This window comes from Patagioenas fasciata, chromosome 18 (assembly GCF_037038585.1).
Source record: "Patagioenas fasciata isolate bPatFas1 chromosome 18, bPatFas1.hap1, whole genome shotgun sequence".
In the NCBI taxonomy this organism is placed as follows: Eukaryota; Metazoa; Chordata; class Aves; order Columbiformes; family Columbidae; genus Patagioenas; species Patagioenas fasciata.
This window is the reverse complement of record NC_092537.1, coordinates 4518831-4541244: the sequence shown is the minus strand read 5'-3', so window position 1 is coordinate 4541244 and position 22414 is coordinate 4518831. Positions and strand designations below refer to the sequence as shown.

The 22414-nt window shown below is 45.4% G+C and overlaps 2 protein-coding genes across 14 annotated transcripts in view; one reads left to right on the top strand and one right to left on the bottom strand.

Moving 5' to 3' along the window:
* The window catches only part of RECQL5 (RecQ like helicase 5), a 36060-nt gene that overhangs the window by 5381 nt on the left and 8265 nt on the right, over nt 1–22414 (bottom strand). For 3 of the 4 annotated variants that reach the window (XM_071816800.1, XM_065852381.2, XM_065852380.2), the window contains exons 9-13: nt 2863–3090; nt 1573–1672; nt 1327–1363; nt 497–555; nt 279–355 (exon numbers count right to left, since the gene is read on the bottom strand). In XM_071816800.1, coding sequence (XP_071672901.1) covers nt 279–355; nt 497–555; nt 1327–1363; nt 1573–1672; nt 2863–3090 — 501 coding nt within the window. Of the gene's footprint in view, nt 1–278; nt 356–496; nt 556–1326; nt 1364–1572; nt 1673–2862; nt 3091–20112; nt 21425–22414 lie in introns of those variants that run through there. The other variant, XM_071816801.1, reaches the window with a different exon arrangement.
* SMIM5 (small integral membrane protein 5) lies at nt 6316–22346 on the top strand. Of its 10 annotated transcripts, none has more exons than XM_071816804.1 (5): nt 6325–6761; nt 11659–11834; nt 12565–12708; nt 14812–14965; nt 16364–17464. In XM_071816804.1, the coding sequence occupies exons 4-5, from the start codon at nt 14839–14841 to the stop codon at nt 16483–16485; spliced, it is 249 nt and encodes an 82-aa protein (XP_071672905.1). In that variant the 5' UTR covers nt 6325–6761; nt 11659–11834; nt 12565–12708; nt 14812–14838; the 3' UTR covers nt 16486–17464. The 10 variants fall into 10 exon arrangements, 6 of the variants coding, with proteins under 6 accessions (XP_071672908.1, XP_071672905.1, XP_071672904.1 ...); XM_071816803.1 differs by having other exon boundaries at nt 11654–11834; nt 12568–12708; XM_065852382.2 differs by having other exon boundaries at nt 11654–11834.

Below are 22414 nucleotides of genomic sequence, written 5' to 3'. Positions count from 1 at the left end.
CCTCTTATCCAGCTGCTCAGTTTGAGAAGTACACTATCCCCATCTTGTGGGACAGGGAAGAATTGCCGCTCCTAGGATTCAAGCTGATGTAGCAGAATCAGACACAGGAATCCTCATATCTTATCCTGAATGACACTACTAGAAAAATGCTGTTAAGTGGAGCTGTGTACTTGCACCCAATAGCTTACAAAGGCATTCTCTGAGTGTGGTAATGTTGCTTCAGGGAAGAGCAGGCCCTGTGTTAAGGGACTCAATATGCTACCCCTGTTCTCTCGTACCCTTTTCCTGCTGCTGCTGGAACCTTTTGATTGGTGCTCAAAGCTTCTTCCAGCATCTTCAAGCAGTGTTCCCGTCCCTAGGAAACATGGGATACTCAGACATGCTCTACAGAAGTCACAGTGCCCCTCAGATTTCCATCTCTGAAGAAGTACAGGGCAGGCAGACTCTGTTGTTCTTTGCAAGTCAACAAGACTGAATGTTAACCAGCCTTTCTTACCTTCACTGTGAGCTTCGAGATTCTCCTGCTGGAGGCATCCTTCAAGGGGCAGTCTGAACCTACCGCACAAGAGACATTTGGAAAAGGCATCACAGCAGGGCTGGGGCTGGTGGAGAACATCTCAGCTGGCACTGGGAGGGTGCCAGTCCAGTACTGCTTGGCCTGCTCCTCCCTGCAGAGTCTCCCCAAGGACCACTATGGTCACCCTTCTTACCTGGAGAAGCTGCAGTCTCCATAAGAGCAGGCAGAAGTGAGATTTTTCCTCTCTGGATAAGAATGTCTACATTGCTAGTTCATTACTAACAGCTTTCCAAAATCTCTCCATCTCAGGAAAACCCTTTTTCAAGAAATCCCAGCTCTTAGACACAACTCTATTCTGCTCCCCACAATACCAACTAAAACAAAGAGATCTAATAGAGTAACATGAACTACCAGCTATTCTTTTACAATAACGTAAGAACTGTGTTGCTATTTCCCCAAGTAGCACAGTTACAAATGGCAAAGTTCTTCAGCAGCTTCCTTACAGCCCAATAGAATAATGCTCCATAACCACTGCAGAAATGGCCTACAAAGTCAGGTCAGACAGAGTTTTCCTTCTCTCTTGCTTATTTGGAAAAGTTGTTCAGAAAGATGCATTCCACATTTTCACCCCAGTGAAAGCTAAGCTCTGATCCATCTCCTCCTGCCAAGCTTTCCCAGCCAAAGGCCTAACCTCTGTGCCTAGGGACTGATACCTCCCGTGTTGATGCTATATAAATTACACACAGCTGCAAAATATAAAGCTTCCTTCTCCCAAAGAAAACCCATTATAAATCAAAGAATATATTTACTTGGAGGAACAAAATCTTCCTTTTCTGGTTCTTTGCCCTGGAAGAAAACAAAGATAAGTCAAACATTTCTATTCCTGTAACACACACGCAAGTCTAGAAGCATAAAAGAAACATTTTATACCCCTGCCCCAGGGAAAAATAATGCTAAAGTTACAAAGGTACTAAAAAGGCATCAAAATGTGGTAAAAGAGGCAAAGGATGAGAATCGAACCAAAGAGAATCTCTGACAAATGGATACAAACTCACCTTGCGCAGACTCATCTGCCTTTTGTAGAAGTTGTTCCACTCCCGTTTCCGACTCTCTTCACTGGCTTCATCCCCATTCCCACTGCTTTCTTCATCATAACTGGATAAGGCAGGAAAACAAGAGGAACAAACATTTCTGTAGCTGCAGCATTAACTGGGGGACGGGCTTTGGAAAGCCTAGATCATCACAGAATTTATTGTACAAAAAGTTTTTACACATCTTTACTGAACAAGTCTTAACTTTTAGTTTCACTGCCATTCCTCAACCTGGATAGTATTGAGTGTCCTCCAAAAATTAATGGGATTTGTTAATCCCATAAACTAGTAAGTAGCAGCATGAACTAGTAGCACATCACTAGTGCTCTGAGAATGGAGGGCACCTTCCAAGGCAAAGCTACAAGACATGGAGAGGCTCAATAAATCGAGTGTCACACATTGTGCTGTACAACAGCACTGGCCGCGTCTTCTCAGGTCCTGAGATCAAACACAGGCTAAGGTCACACATTCACCAGTTTCCTCAGACTCAGTGGGACTTGCCTGAAGAACAAAGCTGCCGGTGTGGAGCTGGTTAAGGTAAAGCAGAGGGCTGGGCAGCGACAGCGCTGCGATCCTGGCAGAGCTCCACGGGCAGCGGAACGTGCACCCTGGCAGAGCTGCACAATCGCCGCGACTCAGCCAGAGAACGAGGAGAAAGAGAAGTTGTCACCGCCGCGCTGCCAAGCGTTTTACAGAATGAATTATGTTCCCCACTGCACATCTTCCTTTTGCTGTCAGCCTGACAGGGAAACACTAAAATTTGGCAATCTGCAGAAGCAGCTGACAGGGGCACTTCATGACATCCTCTGTGATGAGTGAGTCCCGTCAGTGGCCCCCCAGCCTGCTGGCCCACAAACAGCCGCACTAAGTCAGGAATGAACTCTGCATCGTGTCATACTTTGCTGTCACATTGGTCTCAATTTAAACATTTTTGATCCTTGTGACTGTGAACGGGCTGAGCACACTTTACTGCCTTCAAAAAATTTCAGGCTAGTTTGTTGAACCAATTACATTCTGGGGGGGCAATTCCTAGGTCAGTCAAAACAGCTTTTGGCTCTCTGGGACACGAATGGGATCAAGGCTGCCAAAGAGTGTGGAAAATGAAATTCCAGCTCCTGCTGCCAGGAAGTTGCAGGAAAATACCAGCACACAAAAACGTGTGCTGAAAATAGGAGTGGTTGGGCCTGCAGCTGAGAGATGCTCTCTTCTCTCTGATAGCCCCTATGAGCTGAGTTTGAGCTACCAAGTACAGACCTGCTGAAACCTCTGCAACCTCTCCTCCCGCCCTCGTACAGCTCTGGGTCATAGCTGTCCCGGGAGGAGCCTGTGGGCCCGATGCAGGTTTTGCTCCAGCTGTTGGTGCAGCGCTCCAGTGACTCCAGTTGCCTTTTCACCGCCCCAGGGTTTTTGCAGTAATCACAGCACTTGTTACAAGGTGGGGTGACATCTCCAAAGTACTTTGCTATGGCAGCATGGCGACATCTAGGAAACAAAAGGGAAAATGGTCTGGTCATTATTACTATTGACAAGAACCCCACCCTCCAAATAAAACAGACTTGAATATTTTTTTTTTGCAGAGAACATGTATTCCACCCAGAATCACAGGGATTAAGCCCTTGAGCAGAACTGGGGTTCTGTTCCTGGCGCTTTGCTGCCACTTCCCCACATGTGAAACAAACAGTGGTGTCAACCTCTTCTGCCAAATGTGTTCAGATCTTTGAGATCTGCAAAAGGCACGGTGCATGAAATATGCAGTTATTAATTCTGCATCATTGCCCGAATATATTCCATGTCCAATTAGAGTGGCTCTAAGATAAATATGCAAAGAAGTCCTGTTGATCCCTACACCTCAGAGTTCAGAGCACATCTCTATATTTCACACCTAAGGGCTTCTAATTTCATTGTCTGTGGTTTGAAGGTGAAGAAATCTACATTGGAAGAAACAGGAATGTCAATTAAGTCACAGAAATAGAGTCCAGACTGAGGTCACAAGGGAGCACTACTCAGATAATACAGCCTGGGTCTTGATCTGCTAATACAGCCTTCCCATCAGCAGCCAAAGTCGGGGTAGAGTCCTAAACCCATGAAAAGCAGTGAGTCTGCCCACAGCGTATTGCACAACCAGCTCTACCAGCCTTCGCAAACTAGCCATGTGAACATGATTAGATTCTTCCAGGAATCCTCAAAACATTTCTGGCAGACATCAGTGCTTTTGGTTATGTAAAAATAAGAGTCTGGTGACAGATAGATGCTCATTAGCAATACAGGCAGGAAGTAATTTCTCTTCTAGAACACTCCCTAACTTAAACCAGTGAAGACACTGATTTCGCTAGAAGAAGAAGAACCAGGCAGCTACTACTTTATTTTCTTTTTTAAGAAAACAGACAGAATTTAGAGGAGCTTTATAAAACCTGCATTTCACAGCAGAGGTGGCCAGCTGTCTCTTAATCAAAACGCTGATACCAGATACACAGAAACACTTCATCAGGCATTTAGAAATCAAATGCTGCAGCCAAGCAGCAACAAGAGTTGTTTTAGAAGAGAATTACTTCACTGCAAGGAAGAACAAAGTGGAGATTTTTCTTCTCTACCAATGAGTGCCCTAGTTGGTTTACCAACTTCATCTGCAAAAAGTGGGTCACAGATTGGTAAAATGAGTGAGGACTTCATTCATTCTTATTTTAAACCCTTTGAGACATGTCTGAACTTGCCAGAGATCTAAGAAATGCAGTTTGCTTCTTAACTTGCGTGCGTGCTTGGATCTGGGGGGAACAGAACTGTATGTCTCTCCCACAGCATCACAAACAAACCCTGCAAGGGGCTGCAGCAGCAGCTGGCTCCCTCATTCCCACAGCCCGGGAGGCTCATTTACCAAGCAGAAGAGCGAGTGAAGCAGCAGGTTACAAACTACTGTCACCAGAGCCATGACGTGTGTGCTCAAGCGCCAAGGACCTGGCGCTGCTCAGGTGAGGAGGGTGCAAGAGGGTGAGGTTGCACAGCATGGTCCAGGGCACTGAAAAGCCAGCGAGGGCTGCGACAAAGCTGGCTTTATATCCCCCTGCGGAGCCGCACTGACTCGCGCTCCTCTTGCGCTCAAAGAGCTCCTTTCACATGGTGGGGAAGGGTGGGGGGACCGGGATGGGGACAACACATTTGATCCCCTTGTCCTTCCTTTCCGAAAGAGCTGCTGGCGCTGCCTGTCCTGCCAATGCAACGTGACTACAGAAATGTCAGCGAGCTGCAAGTCAGCTTTTTGTTTCCCCAAAAGAAAACAGGCAGGCATTCTCATTAATCCACGTCTCTTTCTCTCGCACGCGCTGATCTGAATTAGAGTTAAGCGAGGCACACAGTAATTAATGGTCAAGCCCTCTTCTCTCTCCTACAGCCTGCTCACCAGGGACATTCACACACACCTCTGTCCCTTAATGCGAACACAAGAGGTGCCCCAAGGCAGGTTTGGTGAAAGCAGAGATCTGCTCTGAAGTCCCTGGGATTCAGAGAGGTTCTACTTTCTAGCCCATCCAGTTTGTAAAGCCAGGGCATTTTAACCCAGCCTCCTGAAACTTGCTGTCATCTTCCTGCAGAGTTACCCAAATCGGCTCCACTTCAGCCATTGGTGCTGATGAGTTGGGTCATAACGGAAATTCAGTTGCAGAACTAAGATTGCAGTCCTGTAATCAAAGTCAAAAGGCCAAAACCAGAGTTTCCAACGGGGATGCTGGGGGTAACCACTGGATTAATGCTTAACTGAACACAAGAGGTCCTGAAACAGAGTTGGTTATGCATTAACATGTGGTGGGAAAACCTCCCAAGTCACACAAGCACCTGACTAATGCCCACGAGATGGAGAGCCAATTTACATAAATTAATGGTAGTTTGTATTATTATACATATCCTAAAACTATTTAACCTTTTAAATATGCAACCTTATTATTTGCCTCCCCCACCCTTCAACAGGAGCATGTATGAGCTGACCACTGGTCTCAAAATGTCTAAACAAAATCATTATTTCATTTGAGACATCCTACCCTGATTTGACGTCATGGGATAGGGTGAAGAGTAAATAACAATCAAGTTTATTACCATGTTTTTGACTGTGGCAAAGTGCTACACTGGCCACACAGCAGCCTGCACCATGGTGCTCCTCGCTTTTGTACACCAGGTAGAACAGGAGCCCTATTTCTGCAATTAGTAGAAGCAGATGGACAGTCGGAGAAGCAGCAAAGCAGCTCTGCCTCTCTCAAAATACACCAGAAAAACGCATTCCCTCATATGAACCAAACAAATTTACACAGCCCTATCAGAAGACCTGCCCCTCAAAAACCCCAGCAAATCTTGGAATAAAGCCAAGAAATAAAAGCATTAAAATGACAGAAATCATATCAGGACAAATTATCTACGTAGATGGCAGTTGCTGAACAAAAGCCATTTAATGAGCTTTGTCAAATACAAGAGCAAATTATGAGGTTGACGAGGAATTATTATTTTACACCTGTCTGAAGGAATGTACCTGTGTAATATCAGGACAGACAGTTGTCAGTTGTCCCCAAGCAGCAAAACCCACAGCATCAAGAGAGGAAAAGACCCGGCCAAGGGCACAGAGCAATTCACCCCCCAGCATCTGTGGTGCTGCACCGTCCTGGCCGTTTCTTGCTCTGCCACTTCACAGAACACAAGAGAAAAGCTCCTTCCCCGGGGAGTTGGAAGGAAACTGGGCAGCATAAAGGAAAGTTAATTGCTTTAACACACACCCAAACTACTGCAAGGAGAGAATCCATTCAGGTCTCCCTCCAGAAAATGCTGTAATTAAAGGAAAAAAAAGACCAGACCTCGCTAGGAGGGGATGCACAGAGGAAGCGAGCAACAAGTGCTGGCACTCGGGCGCCCGGCGGGGTTCGCACCAGCGCCGGCTGCGCCGCGGTGGCTCCTCGCCGCCCGCCCTCCCTCTCTGGCACACATGTAACACGAAACTTCATATCTCCAGGACAACCAATAACAAAAAAAAGGCAGAGACAACAGCTGGCTGTCAGCAGCAGAGCAGAGAGGAGCCCAGCGAGGAGCGAGAGGCGAGCCAGGATGAGGGGGGAGATGACGTGAAAGTTTAAGAACACTGAAAGAAAAACAAGAAGAGGAGCGTTCGCGGCACGGCTGGGGTAAGGCTGAGCTATTGCTGGTGTTCGGTCAACCGTAGCACCTTAACATTCAGCTAGTTCGCAAGTAGCTGGAGCTTTTGTAGCTCTGTGTGTGCTGAGCTGCAGAACTGGCCGTTGAGCAGAGCTTGCTAACCTGAATTTCTTCGCAAGGGACACTCGGGAACAAAGGTAGTGAGAGAAAAGCTTTAACAGGATGGCAGAAAGCTGCGTTGCAGCCGTGCCGCTAACAAAAGCAGCGAGCCCGCAGCCTTGCATTGCTTCCACGCTCGGAGCCCCGGTCAGCAGCTCCTTTGCTGATTAGAAAGGCTGGCTGCTCCTTTTTCTGTTGCTGCTACGGAACGTGACCTTAGCTGATAAGCAGGTCTCGCACAGGGCATTCCCCACAGGGATGACTTGATATATTAATACTTAGTGTGGACAAGAGAGCCGGTCTGCTCCATACGAGCAGTGTATGTGCCATTAGCGAGTATTTGCCAGCGCAGGCAAGCGCGTGTGAAACCAAGTGGGTTCCAGCCACAGCGTTTCTGCAGAGCTCCTCCCGCTGGAGCCAAGTTTTATTCCCCAAATCGTGAAGCAAACAGAGAGCTTAGAAAACAAACCCTGGTCGGGGAACTAGGATATTGTGCAAGTATAGCATCTGTGTTCAATAGAAATAAATGGAAAGATTTTACGCAGCTTCTAACAAGAGCATAAAAAAGAAAAAATCAGTCAGTGTATCAGGCACAGATGCTGGTTTACTATTCTAAACATCATGAGAAACCACTGCTCTGAGAGAACACATACATAGTCTGTGGTTTATAGGAACAAGGTTGAGAGGTCTAAATGGAGTGAGAAGGGAAGGAAAAGGATCCCCCAAATACGTGAAATTACCCACTGTCAGCCTTGGTTTGACAGAGAGGTGTCTCACAACCTGTGCTCCCATCTCTGTTCACCACTGGGTATTGGAAAGGGGCCTGGCAAGGAGACTGACCATATAACCCCCCATTTTCTGCCATCCGAAGCCGATTACTCTGTCTGGAAGCTCTTGCAGCTCCCAGCACTGAGCTGGGACCCTTTGCCTCTTCCAGGAGGCGCGTGGGCCATCAGCTGTTTGCAAACAGGTAGGGAGAGGCAGAAAGCCAATTCTCACAGACGTTTTCCCCATCCTACACATGCCTGTAAGGAGGAATGCTAAGGATCAGGTATTTCCACTTCTTTCCATTGCCATTAATGTGGAAAGGAGGGCAGGTCTGTCTGACCTGCGTATTGTACAAACACCCAATTGGAACTGCCTGTGTGAGATGCAGTAGTTAAGAGCCACACGCCTCCAGTCTAGCCCCGGGTTCAAAGGGGATGGAGGGAAGTTTCCACCCTGCTAATGAAGGGTCTCTGTAGCTTGTTTGTTGCAGTTCAGATGGTTTCTCAAATAAAGTACGGGAAAAACAAAGTTTAGGGGAAAAACAAATAGAAAAGGAAGGAGGGAGGAGCGAGGGGAGAAGGGCAGGGGAGGGAGGCAGAGAAACACGCCAAGTTTTCCTCGCCAAAAGAAAATCTTAACGGGTTTGGCTGGGGGCTTGTCCAGCCACAGCCGTGTTGTATATATGCGGGGGGGATAAGCAATATGAAACACATGTCTGGATGAAAGAAGCAGGACATGGCTTGTGTTACAGCTGTCACAGTGCACGGACCTCTGAGCCCGACCGCGATACAACAGCGGTTATGGGAGCAGGGGTACAAAATAAAGCACGTTGGACCCTGTGTGTCACACAAGCCCCTGAACCCCACAGCCCGCAGAGCCCCAGGAGGGACGGCTGGGCTGTAAAAAACTGCAGCACCCACCTTCGCCGCCAGCACCTCCCCTGCCAGCACAGCTGACGTGGTTCAAAACGGATTCGTCTGAGGAAGCAGCTGTTGGAGCCTTCAGTTTTGAGTTCCTGCACCCCAGTGGTGTCTTTACTAGGATTAGACCAGCATATTTCAAAAAACTCAAAAATGCATATAATTTCGGAGACCTGTAGGTCTGAGGCCAGTCAAGGACAGGACACAAAGGTGGCTGGGAGAAGATGGAGAAGGTGTTTCCAGCACTCTCAGGGGGGTCCAGCTGCTTTACCTCAAACACCAAATTGCTGACAGATCCCAGCAGGTCTGTGAAGTAACTATTTACAAGGCTTTCACAGGCACACAGCTACCTCTCTGTCAGCTCCCTGGGAAATGCTTATTTTGCTAATATAAGAATAGACTTTCAAGCTAGATTCGAGCATCGGCAACCCTAAAAAAAGTTCTCTTGTAGAAGAGCTACAAGTTTATTTTTAAAATTGACCTTTTCCTTTCACTGGATGGCTCTGTGCTTTGGTTTCCCCACTTCTTAAAAATGGGACTAGTAGTGAGGAATTATCTCCTGGGGTTTTGTGGACTTGTTTGTGGGATGGACTGAAGAAAACCAGTGTGTTCTGTAGAGGCGTAGAGATTCGCAGCTCAGTGCCCCGGTGGGTACCTCGGCTTCTCTAACCGCCATTGCAGGGAATTCAGCGTCTTTTTATATTAATCTAATATTAGGTTGTAGGGGAGGGAAGGAACATTTACGGTGCTGCCTCAAAACCAATCTCCAAATAGTGGGTGGTGGAGATGACAGGGTATTCCAGCCAAATGGCTACCCGGTCAGGGCAGCTTTATAATCTGAAAGAATGTGTGGCCGCCTTTTCCAGACCAGCTGACAAAGTCAAAGCTGTTCTCCCATGACATTGAGCTGCAGTTTACCAGTTTGGGTGTGTGCTGTTAAAAAGCTGAATTCTCTTGATACTAGAAACTATTTTCATCTGCTTGGGAATGAATTATAGGTCTGTCTGGCTCCGTTCACTCCTGTTTTAGGAAAAAAAGGGCTTGTCTGTGAACTATAGTTAAAATTCACGTGGCCGCTTAACTACAGTCATGGCAGCAAACATTGTATTAACAATAATGAGGGAAAGCCATGCGCTGATAATACGACCACATTTCTATAGCCCTTTTCATCTCTAAAGTACATTACAAACTTAAAACAATAAACAATTGTACAGAAATTATTCCATGTTCTGCCAAAATGCATCTGAACTGTAACAACACCTAGAACTGGTTTGGGACAGGAAGCCTTATCCGTATGAAATCAGAAGCACGTTTCAGGAACTAAGAACAAAGCTGGTAAGTTTAGGAACTGGCCAAGCCTTCATGTTCATAAGAAAGTGGCCCAAAACAGTAAGAGTTTATTTTGAAGTTTTAGACCAGAATGAAAAGCATTCCCTCCCTTTCAGCTGCTCAGCACTCTACTTCCATAAGGCTGGGATTGCCTTCTAAGATTTCCTACCAAATAACTTACTGCAATCCATACAGGTTTCCCATCCTTACATTGGTCCAGTTTCAACCAACTTACTTGACTTGTCTGAGCAAGCACAACACCAAGTATTTGCTTCTCCATAGCCACAATCTTGTGAAAAAGACAATGCTGTGATGAGAACGTTGCCCTGGCAACATGGTTGCTTTGGAACATCAGGGACATCCTACTTGGTAAGGTCAGTGGAGCACTGCTGGTCCAGCCAACGAGGACATTGGGGACATCGCCTTCACCCTCCTTGCTGTGGTAGGACTAGAGGCATTGGCAGCTCCAGGCCACCACCAACAGATTCCCCCCTCCAAAGATTTGTCTTCATTTTTAGATTATTGTAGCAACAAACCCACAAAAGCCAAGATTCTCAGCGGGACTATCGTAAAACCTGTGGATCAGGGTCATGTCAATGATGGTGGCTGAGTAAGGAGCAACCAAGAGTGGAAGCCATGCTTTCATCTACTGTAATCTTCAACAGGCTCAGAGACTGAAGTCTAACAAGCAGTAGGCAAGGCAAGGCCATCCCATTTTGTAACTGCAGCAAAACCAGGGACTTACGGCCTTTGTATCTAAAGATTCCAGAGCATGTTAGAGACTTGGACACACAACAAATTAGCAACCAAACCTCTGATGGTGGTTACACGTTCTGTCACTTTGCAGAGATGAAGTCACCCAACAGAGAGGGGCGGGATGAGTTATCCAAAGTCACACAACCCATAAGCATCACTGGCAGGCCAGGAAGACTGCCTGCATTTACCAACTTCCAGTCCTGGGGCTAAACCACAAACTCAAATTCATGTTGTTTGCACTGAAATAGGCTGCTGAGATGCCACCAGGGTTATGACTAAACAAGTGTCTCATTCCTCAGCTGTAACTTCAAGCTCACGCACTCCCCACAGTTCAACTTGTGATGCACCAGTGTAGACACACACATGGGATACAGCTTTCCAGTCCAAAGACAGACCCAAAAAACCAAATCCATTTACATGAATTCCAAAATACTGATAGCAACATGACCAGCTTCAGGAGGACAGAGGGATGCGGGACCCCACCTTACACAGTCATCACAAAGCTCTTTCTCTTGCTGAAAGCCACCACACAGTACAGAGAAACCCTGGCCAAGGCTTTTTTCTTGAATGTCTAGATTGAGGCCGTTTAATGGCTTTATTCTCAACAGGGCTGAGCAGCCAATTTCTTTGAGTGCTTCAGTATGGCTTAAGTCCATTAAAACATTTCAGAAAGATAACCTCAGTGCTATTATGGCAATTTTCACAGCTTTATTCAGTGGGCAGAGCGAGATGAATCTGCATTAAGAACAAGTATTAGCACTTTCTGGGAATCTAATTCTACAGAAGCCCTAAACGTAGAACACTCTTGTTTTAGAGGATCATCTAATCCTTGCAGCAGGGCAGCTCTCCTGCACGGCAGGCATCCCCCAGCATTATTTCTGTGCTCTCTTTTCAACCCTGGCTCACAACTCATGGCACACGGCAGATTTGGCCTTTTTTCCTCAAAAACAAATAAATGAAAAGATTTGCTTTATTCCCTCCCTTGCCAGGGCAGAAAGATTTGAAGATCCAGTCCCACTGGCAACACTGGATAGAGGATTTGTTTTTTGAAGAACAGCCAGAAGAAGAAACAGCTGAAACCACGAATTTCAGGCTCCCACCCCACCCCAGCAAGAGCTTCCAAACTGCCTGTCACAAGACATCAGACATTGTGTTCACTTTCTTTTCTATGTGAGTTTCTCATCTTGCCTCTCTTCATGCTATTTTCACTTCTATGATCTCTAGCTATAGCAATGGGGCAAAACTCCATGACATCAGGCTGACAACACGGCCTGAAGGCTCCATGGCACTGTGGTCATGCAGTATTTCTTCTTTAGCAAGTTCATCAGCTTTGCTGCCCTAACAGCCACATCTCTGCTGCTCTGGAGCGTTCCCATCCTCAGTGGATGTGGTTTTAAGGAAGGACAACACGCAAGGAGAAATTCCCAGTTGAGAAAAACACTAACAGATGATTAAGTTTGCTCCAAACCCCACAGAATTTGTGAGGTACCAACCTGGGTGGCTGTTTGGCTCTAGAACAGCACTCCAGTCTTAGAAAGCAAACTGTCAGTTAAGACCTACAACCTGCACTTTCAAATCTCTCAAGACTTGCCTGTTTTAAAATAATCATTACAGTTAACTGCTTCAAACAAACACCCTGCACCACCTGGCAGATGCATAAGACTTGTTTAAGTCACACAGCACTGGCCTTACCCTTATGCCAACCTCTAGGTTTCGGTAAGATCTTGGTCCTGCTGAAATCAATTGGAAAAAGATCCCAATCAAAACTAGTTCTGACTAAAGGCTTCACAAGTAGAATGGAAGATACAAAAGTAAATGAACATAACTAGCTTTCTTAAGGAGTTTTACTTTCTTTTTGTAAGAAGTGACTTATTTCTCACCCTTTTGCTACACTCCACAGCAGAAATCCCAAAGCAGCAAGAGCCCTTGGAACCAGCGTGTGCTCAATAGTGCAGTCGAGCAGAAAAACATTCGCCTCCTTACGGTTACATCGGAGACTGCACCACCACCATCACACTTCGACCCCAAAGAAGTTCAAACCAAGGTAAACAAGCAACATTCCTTACAAGTTTTAGACTAAAACCTCCTTCACTGAGCTCCAGATCAGGTACCATGGGGCAGAGGAATGTCCATTACTGAGACGACAAGTTTTTATCATTTTAGGCTAGACACTGCTAATCTATGTGGAGTTTTACAATCCTCATCACTTCATTTTACGCTGTATTCCAGACTTCACAAGCCTGGCTCTCACACTTGCTGCTTCTGGTGCGGCCCAAAGCATGGTACAAGAATTTACAGCAGATTCTTTACTAGGAGAACTTCTGGGCAGGCAGAAACACCCCCAAAGGGAACAAACATTTTCAGAATGTCAGAGCCAAAAATACTACATTTTTTTTTTTTTTTAAAAAAAAAGGTTTTTCTTCTCGAGCCAAGAGTAGAAAACACAAAACACAAATCACTTCACCTCTGCCTGCGCCGCCATCTCTTGGAATGGAACCAAAACTGGAAACTTGCTGACGCAGAACCCGCAGCACCGTGCAAAGGATAAAGCAGCAATTCTGGAGCAGCTCACTTGGGGTACAGCAAAGAACTATTTAACCCTACTCTCAAAAGTGACCTTTGTAAGTCAAAAGGCCACAACTATTCCTCCCTGCTAAGCTGCACAAGATTTTTCTGTAGATGTAGATTTTCCATCCACTCCCATCCCTACGAAACCAGCTGGTTCCGATTTTTATTCCGTAGCTTGGATTTAAAAGAACAAAGAAAACCCTTTTTGAGCTGCATAAACATACAAAATGTAATTTAACTTGGCACTGTAGTGTTTAAGCCCAGCATGCAAAGAAACAGCCAAGGTCTCTCTGTCCTCAGTGTGTTTGGAAAAACTGAACTCCAAGCACCCATTTGTTTGGGTAACCAAACCAGATGTGCAGTAATGGACTTGCTGGCTTATTCTGGAAGGCCCGTCTTGGTCATTTGGCTTTGTGTTATCACCAATTCAATTGGAGATTCAATTGCAAGGTTCAAGTTCCATAATACAGTGTTGACTATTACACACAAGCTAATACATTCTTATATAATAATGACATAAGAGTTATAATCCATCCAAGTGTTGACCTGTCCAAACACTTGTTTCAAGCAAAACTATGGATATTTCTCAACAATATCCTATTCTGGTTACTGACCGACACAAAATTTCAACTTCCATAGCTCTCATGCAACTTTCTTTGTTGCAATGCCTTCCAAAATTTTGCTCACGGGGGAAAAGAACAGCAAATATTGGTGGCAAAACTGAGGCACCTAACTTTACTAGGCTCATATTTTCAGTAACAATAGTTCTGGTGATTCTTTCTGAGAATAAAGAAGGTGTAAGATTAGTGAGGGATTAGCTCCCCAAGAGCTCCAGGGGCTTTTGCTTTGCTCCTCACCAGCAGTGATGTCTGGACATCCACTGTTCAATTCATATATTGCTCCGTTAGAACAGACCGTTCTACTACATTTAGCGTACCATATAAAGCTTGTAGTCATCTGTAAGAACTTGAAAAGCATCCAGCTGTCCCAGGTGAACACAGACTTTAGCTCTTAATATCACCATTCAGTAACACTGGTTGATAAAACATATTAATGGTACTGTAGTATTGTAGTGAGGTGTTAAAGTAAGTGCCTCAGTGTTTGAAGGGATTTTCTGTAGCTGAAAGTGCTGGAAGTTTTCAAAGGGGTCTGTAAAAACAACTGAAAACTATGTTTCAATGGAGCTCAGCATTTGGAATTCAAGTTGGGTTGGAATTGCATTTTTCTGGAAGGACAAGTTAGCACAACTGGGAAAAAGTTACTTTCATTGGGTGGAAGCCAAGAGCAGGCACTGTCCAGTCCTAACTCTGTGCCTGCTGAAATAAACCTCCTTTTAGAAGAAACGCTGTTCTGCCTCTGCTCCACAGTGCAGCTGACAAAAGCGCTCTCAAAGCCAGATTTTGAAATTAAAACAGTGCCAAAACACGTAGACAATTAATAGTCCTCCACCTTAGCTACTGGGAACAAGGACTGAGACCAGATAAACTTGTTTTCCTTGTGATCACCAGCTCTATAAGAAGGCTGGCAGCTTCCTAGCATTACTCAGTGAAAAGGTTTATTCTGTTTGGTTCTCCTACAGCATAAAGCCTGGAGAGGTTGAACCAGAATGTCTTCTGAAGGCTTTCTGAAGGAAATGCAAGCCATCGGTGAGAGGTTTCTCCTTAAGCTCCAGAGACTGCCCAAGGCTGAGCCGGTGGAGATTGTGTCCTTTTGTGTGGTTCTCCTGTTTATCGGTGAGTTTACCAGTAGAGGCAAAGGGGTATCAGAATGTCTCTTCTAGGGGGGCAGCTTGCTCCACAATTTTTGTTGGTGGGTTGGTGTTGTTGGCAGTTGTTTTCCAGGCTGTGCTCTGAGGCCTTGTTTAATTTTGAGGTAATTTTTTAATACTCGGTGTGCATCTCTACAAGCATAAAGAGCATGATAGGTAACAGTACAGCTTTCCTCAAAGCTCTCATATTTAAGCATTAAACACCAATATTTTAACTGTCCATGAGCTGCTGAGTTTTGATGCATAGGAGATAATTTATGACAAGTGGCATTAGGGCATCTCACTGCCACAGAAGACCCGAAAGTCTGAGACTGAGTGTCACTCAGGTGCTTAGTTCAGTGGAAGCCAGCGTGCTTCAGATGAACCTATTTATCTTCCTCTGGTAACGGCAAGATCCCTCCTGCTGCTCTGTGTGGGGATGGCATGGAAGGAATAACAAAGAGCTCCTTGATCAAGGGGGATGAAGTTTCTTTAGACAATGGGAAAACAACCAGGAAGGAAGGCAGGTCCGCCCCCTCCGAGAGGTGCACTTTGCTCCCAGCCAAAAGGAAGGGTGTGGATCCAGCGTGGACACTCCTCCCTGGGCTGGAATTCAGAAAGACACACCTGCTGCTTTATTTTTTCATACCTACAGCTGGTTCCCTACAGGTCTGGTAACCTGGCAGTCCAGCTCCAGGCTTTTAAGGAACACATGCACACACACCTGCACATTCACGCACTCTTGTGTGCTTTGCAGAATTAAACACGCCACCCTTTTCTATTCCAGAGAAACATATCTCTCCCAACACCAACCATTATGCCTAGTGTAGAATAACAGTAAGTTAGTCCACTGCTTTGTGAAACAAACCCCTGCATTTGAAGCACCTATTTTTTCAAGCTAAATGCAGAAGAAAGGGTAAAGCCAACCTAGCCATGAATATCCATCCTCATTGAAGGGTACACTGCACACACTCTTCAGAGATGCAACCGCCAGTTTGACTAATCAAATTCTCTTGAGTTGCTTTTGACACAACTGTGAGGAGAGTGGGATCTCCATCCTTTCCAGGCACACAGCTCAGTTACTGTGTGACATCTCGAAACCAACAGGCCATTAGGCAGGTAAAGATACACCCCCACCTGGTTTGGTACATAGCTCTTAAGGTCATGAAGTATCCAGTAATGATTGTCCAGAGTAAATGGGTAACTAACATAAAGGAGCAGGAACTTAGGAGGAGGGAGGTGAGGATATATGAAAAAAACAACCCAGCAAGAAACCAGGCTTTGTCCACTCTTTTGCTCACCAAATGACTTGGAGGAGACATAGGGTTACTGTCTAGTAATTACTCCTATGTCATGAAGTAATATTCTTTGCTTCTCTTTCCAGTTACTGTTCTGGTGCTCATGATCATTGCCTGCAGTTGCTGCTGCTACAGCTGCTGTGGCTGCGATGCACGTCCCGACCACAGACGGAGGAAGATCCAAGTCCGCCCAGCTGCCCATTCATGAAGTGCAACAAGAGCTGACACAACCTACCATCAAGGACATACATGGACATTATGATTCAGTCCTGAGAATGACCTTCTGCACTAGCTCCCTGAAAATGGCAACAACAATATTAATTAACATGACTCAGAGGACCAGAAATCCCAGGATGGAATTCCTTCTTTCTGCGACAGCCACTGCTGAGCTCTGTGGTGCAATCAGAAAGGTAACGCTACTTCACCATCACTGTCTTCCCTCTTCTGGGAGGTGGGTAAGGATGCATGGACACATGCTGCTGAGAAAACAGACACACTTTCCCAATGGCAGCCCTGCAGCTGGGCCAGCCCAGGATTCCCTTTGTGAGCAGGAAAATATGCTCTCTTAAAAGCCACCTGCAAGGGCCACATTCATCTGCTGAAGACAACAAATCGTGGACCTTCTGATCCAGACATGCCAGCTGAGGCTCCGAGTCCAGCTGGTAACAAATCCTCCCTGCTTTATTTCATCAGTGTTACCATGATGTGACATTCCCAAAGAGAAAAATCAGATTGTGTGCAATACCCTTGGTGAACAGAAAGATGAAGGCAAAACGGAAAGACTCACCAACATCACGGTTTCATTTGATCATTCTCCTGGTAAACATGCTCACTCCGTCCCCCCCGACATGGCATTCAGTTCTGCCTTCTGCATATTGCAGGTGAATTTTCCTTACAGAACACAGGAGTTACAGGACATGGAAAAATCCCCAATCCTTACTGGCGGGACCCATGTGCCTGACTCCCTGCACTGTGTGCAGTTTATTTTAGCGGACATAAACATTGTGCCTAAAGTATGTTCGTCAGCATACACAGCAGCATTGCAGAGGACTGACGTGCGGTGCGGGAACCCTCGCTGCAGGGTGTGCGCGCAGCGGCTGGCAGCGGACATTGTGACAAAGCAGGGACAAGAACGGGCTGTCCGGCTGAAGTTAACAAGTGCAAATAAATCCTTTTTTCATGCTGCAGCCACTGTGTACGTTTGGTTTACACTTCAGTGAACTTCAGGAAGGGATTTATATAAGTGCGAGGCTGTGGCGCAGGGCACGACTTTCATAACTGGGACAGCCAAAGAGACCATCATCCTGCACCTACCACTGTACCGGGCTCTGAGCCCCTAACGTGAAAACAACCACCTTTAAGAGAAGGTATAAAAAGTTATGAGTATACAGGTAAGTCATATTCTACCCTTGGATTTCAGCTGCTACGTGTAGAGGCGTCAAAGGGATTACACAAATATACATATACCAGAGTCAACATCTACCTACAGAGAGAAATATCATCAAGTTTAGAACAATGGGCTTTTAAATATTTTTCATGCTTCAGAAGGGACAACAAAAACGAAAACTTTCTAAAGAAGCTTTCTCTGGTGCCGGCACCCAAATTAGTAAAAAGCACATTACATCAGTAGCTTCTTATTGATTTAATGCACTTTAATTTTTGCAAATAAACTAGATTTAGGTGTTTTGCATTTTTGTACAGCAGCACATTTGAATAAATCTGCAGCCAGCAACAGAGAGAATAATCTAAAAATTAATTTTAGAAGTATTCCCCAAGCCGCTAGTGTTACTTTAAAATTAATAAAAATGAAAACATTTCCAGCAGAAGACGGAGATGTTCCTTAGAAAGTCAATATTTGAGCCCCAACTTGCCAAGTGCCAACAGAGACTGCACTAGTATGAGTACACACACAGTTACACCAAGACTAACAAAGCCCTGGCATTTATGACGCTGTCCCAAAGCTTTTACTCCCAACCAATACATTAGGGTAGGATAAGCTCAAGCGTGGCATCAACTTAGTCTAATCAACATTCAGAGACGCATCACGCTAACCTCTGTGTCACTTATGTCTTTGCTCACATCACTTACAAACAAGTGACAATCAAGGTGACAAAGGAACTCTCAGAACCTCTTTTGCAGGGGACAGACTCAACAGATGTTTCTGTATCTCAGTTAAAACACAAGAACAGAGCTTATTTTCTCTCCTCGCCTGTGCTAGACAGTGCCAGCCACAGGAGTTAACAGAACCCCATTGAGCCGTGTTGCAGCAGCACGGAACCAGCCTGTGCTACCCGTGAGGAGGGAGCTCGGCAGGCTGGAAACAGCCCAAGGACTGACAGCTTGCTGTCACTAGCAACAAGCTGCCAGGCCTTAGAAGACAGGAAAAGCTACAAATATGTGTTTCCCAGTGGTAGTACAAGTTAAACCACTGACAGATACCAGGAAAGGGGACTAGAGAAATGGCTCCTGTCTTATCTCTGCCACTGTTAAGTTCCTGAATTAGAGAATAAACACAGCCTTGTTAAAAAAAGAGAGGGAGAGAAAATTAAGCAATTCTCTAAAGAATTCAGGTGGCTTTCAGGAGCAGAGGAGCAGCCATCACATACAGAAGGGGCCCTGGACTGATTTCTACATACTTGCCTGGACCTCACAGGCCTAGTGTTCTGCTTTGTACTGTTTTGTACCATTGTGCTCAGCTGGGCTATTCCTGTACTCAGTATTTTGATGTGCCAGTTGCTTGCCTGGGCGGGTGGGGTCTTGCATGTGACAGATCAGGTTGGGCTGAAAGATGCCCAGCAAACCCCCAGCTTCTTCCAGCTCCTCAGTTTCTGTTGACTAGAAACATGCCACTCTCTGCTCACCATGCACACAAGGTTTTTGGTTTTGGCTTCAATCATTACTCACATAAAGGGACCTGGGACACCCTAAGCACTAGTGAGGATGGATCCTCTCTCTTTCAAAAGCAGAGGCAGATTCAGAGGAGCACAGACAAAAGCAAGACTGCCTCAAACATAGTGACTTCTGTACGTGTTGTGAAAGCCTGAGTGAGCCTAGAAGGAACTGCAAGGGAAGGCACTTCAGTCCTGATGATACATGTGTTGAAACAGTTTCTTTCTCTAAGGAACCTAAAAGAGACAGTGAGGCCACCCTCTCCAGCAGAAGTGGTTGAAGTTTTACTGACAGCTTAACGGAATAGCTTCTGTTCTGTAACATTATCCACCTGGTTTCAAAGTGAATTGTTTGGCTTGGGGAAAACAAGCTTCCTTTTACGTGTGCAGCCTCGCATATCCCACTCTCCTCCCACCTCTCTCCAGCACCATCCCTCTGACCTTCTTCAGTTATGAAAGCAAGAGGGAGTCAGTTTTATTGCAGTTAACAGCAGTGCGAGGCTCTGTAACGAGTTCATCCACCTGAGCTGTCAAGATGAAGTTTGGACTGGAGGGCAGTCTTGTTCACAGGCTCAGTTTAGGTACAGCAGCCTCCTACTGGAGCTCACAGTACAGATCCAGGAAACAAAGCCCTCTCCTCTCCACCACAACCTGCAGCCTTCCCCACTCAGGCCACAGTGGGCCTTTACAAGCACTGAACAGGTACACATGGGGATAAAGCCACAGTGAGGAAGAAATGCCTGAGCAACGGCTGAATTAGGTGTTTTGAACTAGGCTTGAGGCCTTTGATTAGATTAACCACACCTTTGCCAGAAAGTCAGCTGTTAATCATTTACTGCAGCACGAACAGGTGACTTCCACGGTACAAGTCTCCGGGTGCAGTCAGGGGGTCCCTCAGCACAGGCCGAGATCTCTTGGAGGAGGTGCAGAGGAGGCACCGGAAGAAACACCTACTACACAACAGCTTCAGGTATTTATAAAATCACAAACAGCTCTCCTATTTTGGGAGATTAACTGCAGTTAGTGAAAGAGACAGGAACTTTTCTAGTATTTCTACCTTTGGCTCTACAGAACTCATATCTAGGCTGCCTCCTTTTATCCAGAACACCCTTCATGTCCTGTGATTCTATTGGTTAGAGACCAGGCATGGGGATCTGCCATCAGTCCAGAAAACAAAGCAGGAACTGAATATATTTGGCTTCTGAGAAAGAAACAAAGCCTTCATAAAACTGAAGTGTGAGATTGTGCTCCTGGTCAAATGTGAATTGCTGAGGATGAAACACGCTTTACATGGTTAATCCTCTTCCTTATAGTATTAAGGATACAGATGTAAGGGGCAGCAAGTCAAACAAATTTTCAAAAATAATTAATATGTCTTCCTGTATTATGTCTGCACAGTCATATTTGTGAGAAAGTGTGAGAAATAATCCACCCTTTCCCTTGAGAAGTAAAGCAGCTTTAGTAAAACCACAAGATGCTTGCAAAGAGATTCTGGATGTTCTTCAGAAAGCTGATAGCCATGTCATTATGCAAAGTATCAGTGAAAGAGCCAGTGCATAGAATCCATCCGGGTTTAAATCATTGCTGGACCTAAGTATGCCATAGGAGGAAAACTTAGGCTTCTATTGCAGAGTAAGGAAAGTTACTAAAGCAAACTCTGTTAACAGGAGACCTTTTCTACATAACTAATCTATTCTAAGTCCTACGGGAGCAACAAGTTATACATGAAGATCTTTGCTTATTGTGGGTGGGGCTTTTTGTTGTTTTTAAATAAGCATTCATTTAATCTCCAGTGTGTTCTCAGAGTTTAAGTGCCCAACTCCCTTTCAGACACCTTTCCAATGGTATCGAGCAAGTTCTCCCCCTGAATACTTGTCTGTCTTGTGTAGGTTGTACAGTTGACAGAGATGAGGGGTTCATACTCAACATGCTGGGAGAGATACTATATTATTTAAACTATTGATAAACTATGATTAAAATAAATCTCAACTGACAAAATCCTGTAAAGCCAGCAGCTTTCCTCTTCTCTGTGGATCTGATTATGAAACTGTCCTCAGTTATCTTGCTTCTGGTTTACACTTCCATTTTGGTGAAGAGTAACCACCTCTTTTGGAGGAGGGATGCCTGTACTGGTGTCAGGACTGTGGCTCAGAGCACTGAGAGGACACACCAACATCTGATATGGCTCTGTTTACCTCCAGCAGGGTGAAGGACAGCATGTCACAAGTACAGGAGGCATCATCCTCAGTTCTGGAAGACCTAAAGAATAAGATTATGACAAGTGACTGGGCTCTTGGAGGGCTAGTGGTGGTTTGCATCTTCTGCTTTGTTTTTATCATTCTCCTCTTATTTGCTGGCACTTTTGGGTGCTGCTCATCTCCAAGGCGCAGACGGAGTCGTGCATAAACAGCCCAGCTGAGATGTAGTACTTGGAGCCCTGCAGCTGAGCAAGAATCAGCCCAGCTACAACCCCATTGCATCACTCACAGAAAGCTTTCTCATCTTCTCTCCCTGGGGGGGGTTATTTTATTTCTCCTTGTGCACCTTTCCTGCATCAAGAGCAACGCACCAATGCCAGCAAGTTGTTCTGCAAGTCCACAGCAAACTCGGTACATAAGGCTGTCTGTATTCAGAAGCTGCGTGACTAGCCAAATACCAGTCAACTCATCTCTGCCTGATTTTCATCTTCCAAGCAAAACCACTGGTTAGAGGTGGCAAATGATCAGTCACCACCTAAAACTGATAAAGATGCTTCCACTGCTGCAGTTACATGGGTTTTTTCCATCTTGCAAGTGGGCAACAGGAAACTCTGACCAGTAAAAGCTTTATCTAAACCCACTCTCTAAAAGCAGCTTACACCATTGTTCTCCTGTCATGCTCAGACAATAGCCTAAATATACCATGCAAAAACTTCCTTGCCATTATGCAGGTCTGTCTTCATTTGTTCTTATATAGAACCTTGCAAGGTCAGAGTTTCAGGTTTGCTTTCACTGTTTGGATAGTGAATAGAACTGTATTAATACAAAATGTAAAAAAGAAACGCAATGTGGCATTCCTTTAAATAGCATCTTAGTCCCCTGGCAGGGAAGTCAGCCAGTGGTGCTGCAAGATGTGACTCTGGGATGCATATGGCATGTTATACAGTAGGAAGAATGTACTGAGATGATGGAGGGAAGAAAAAGCATGGGAGACATGATTTTTAATTAGGTCAGTGATATTCCCTTACAGAGATCTCTCTTTTATGTACTC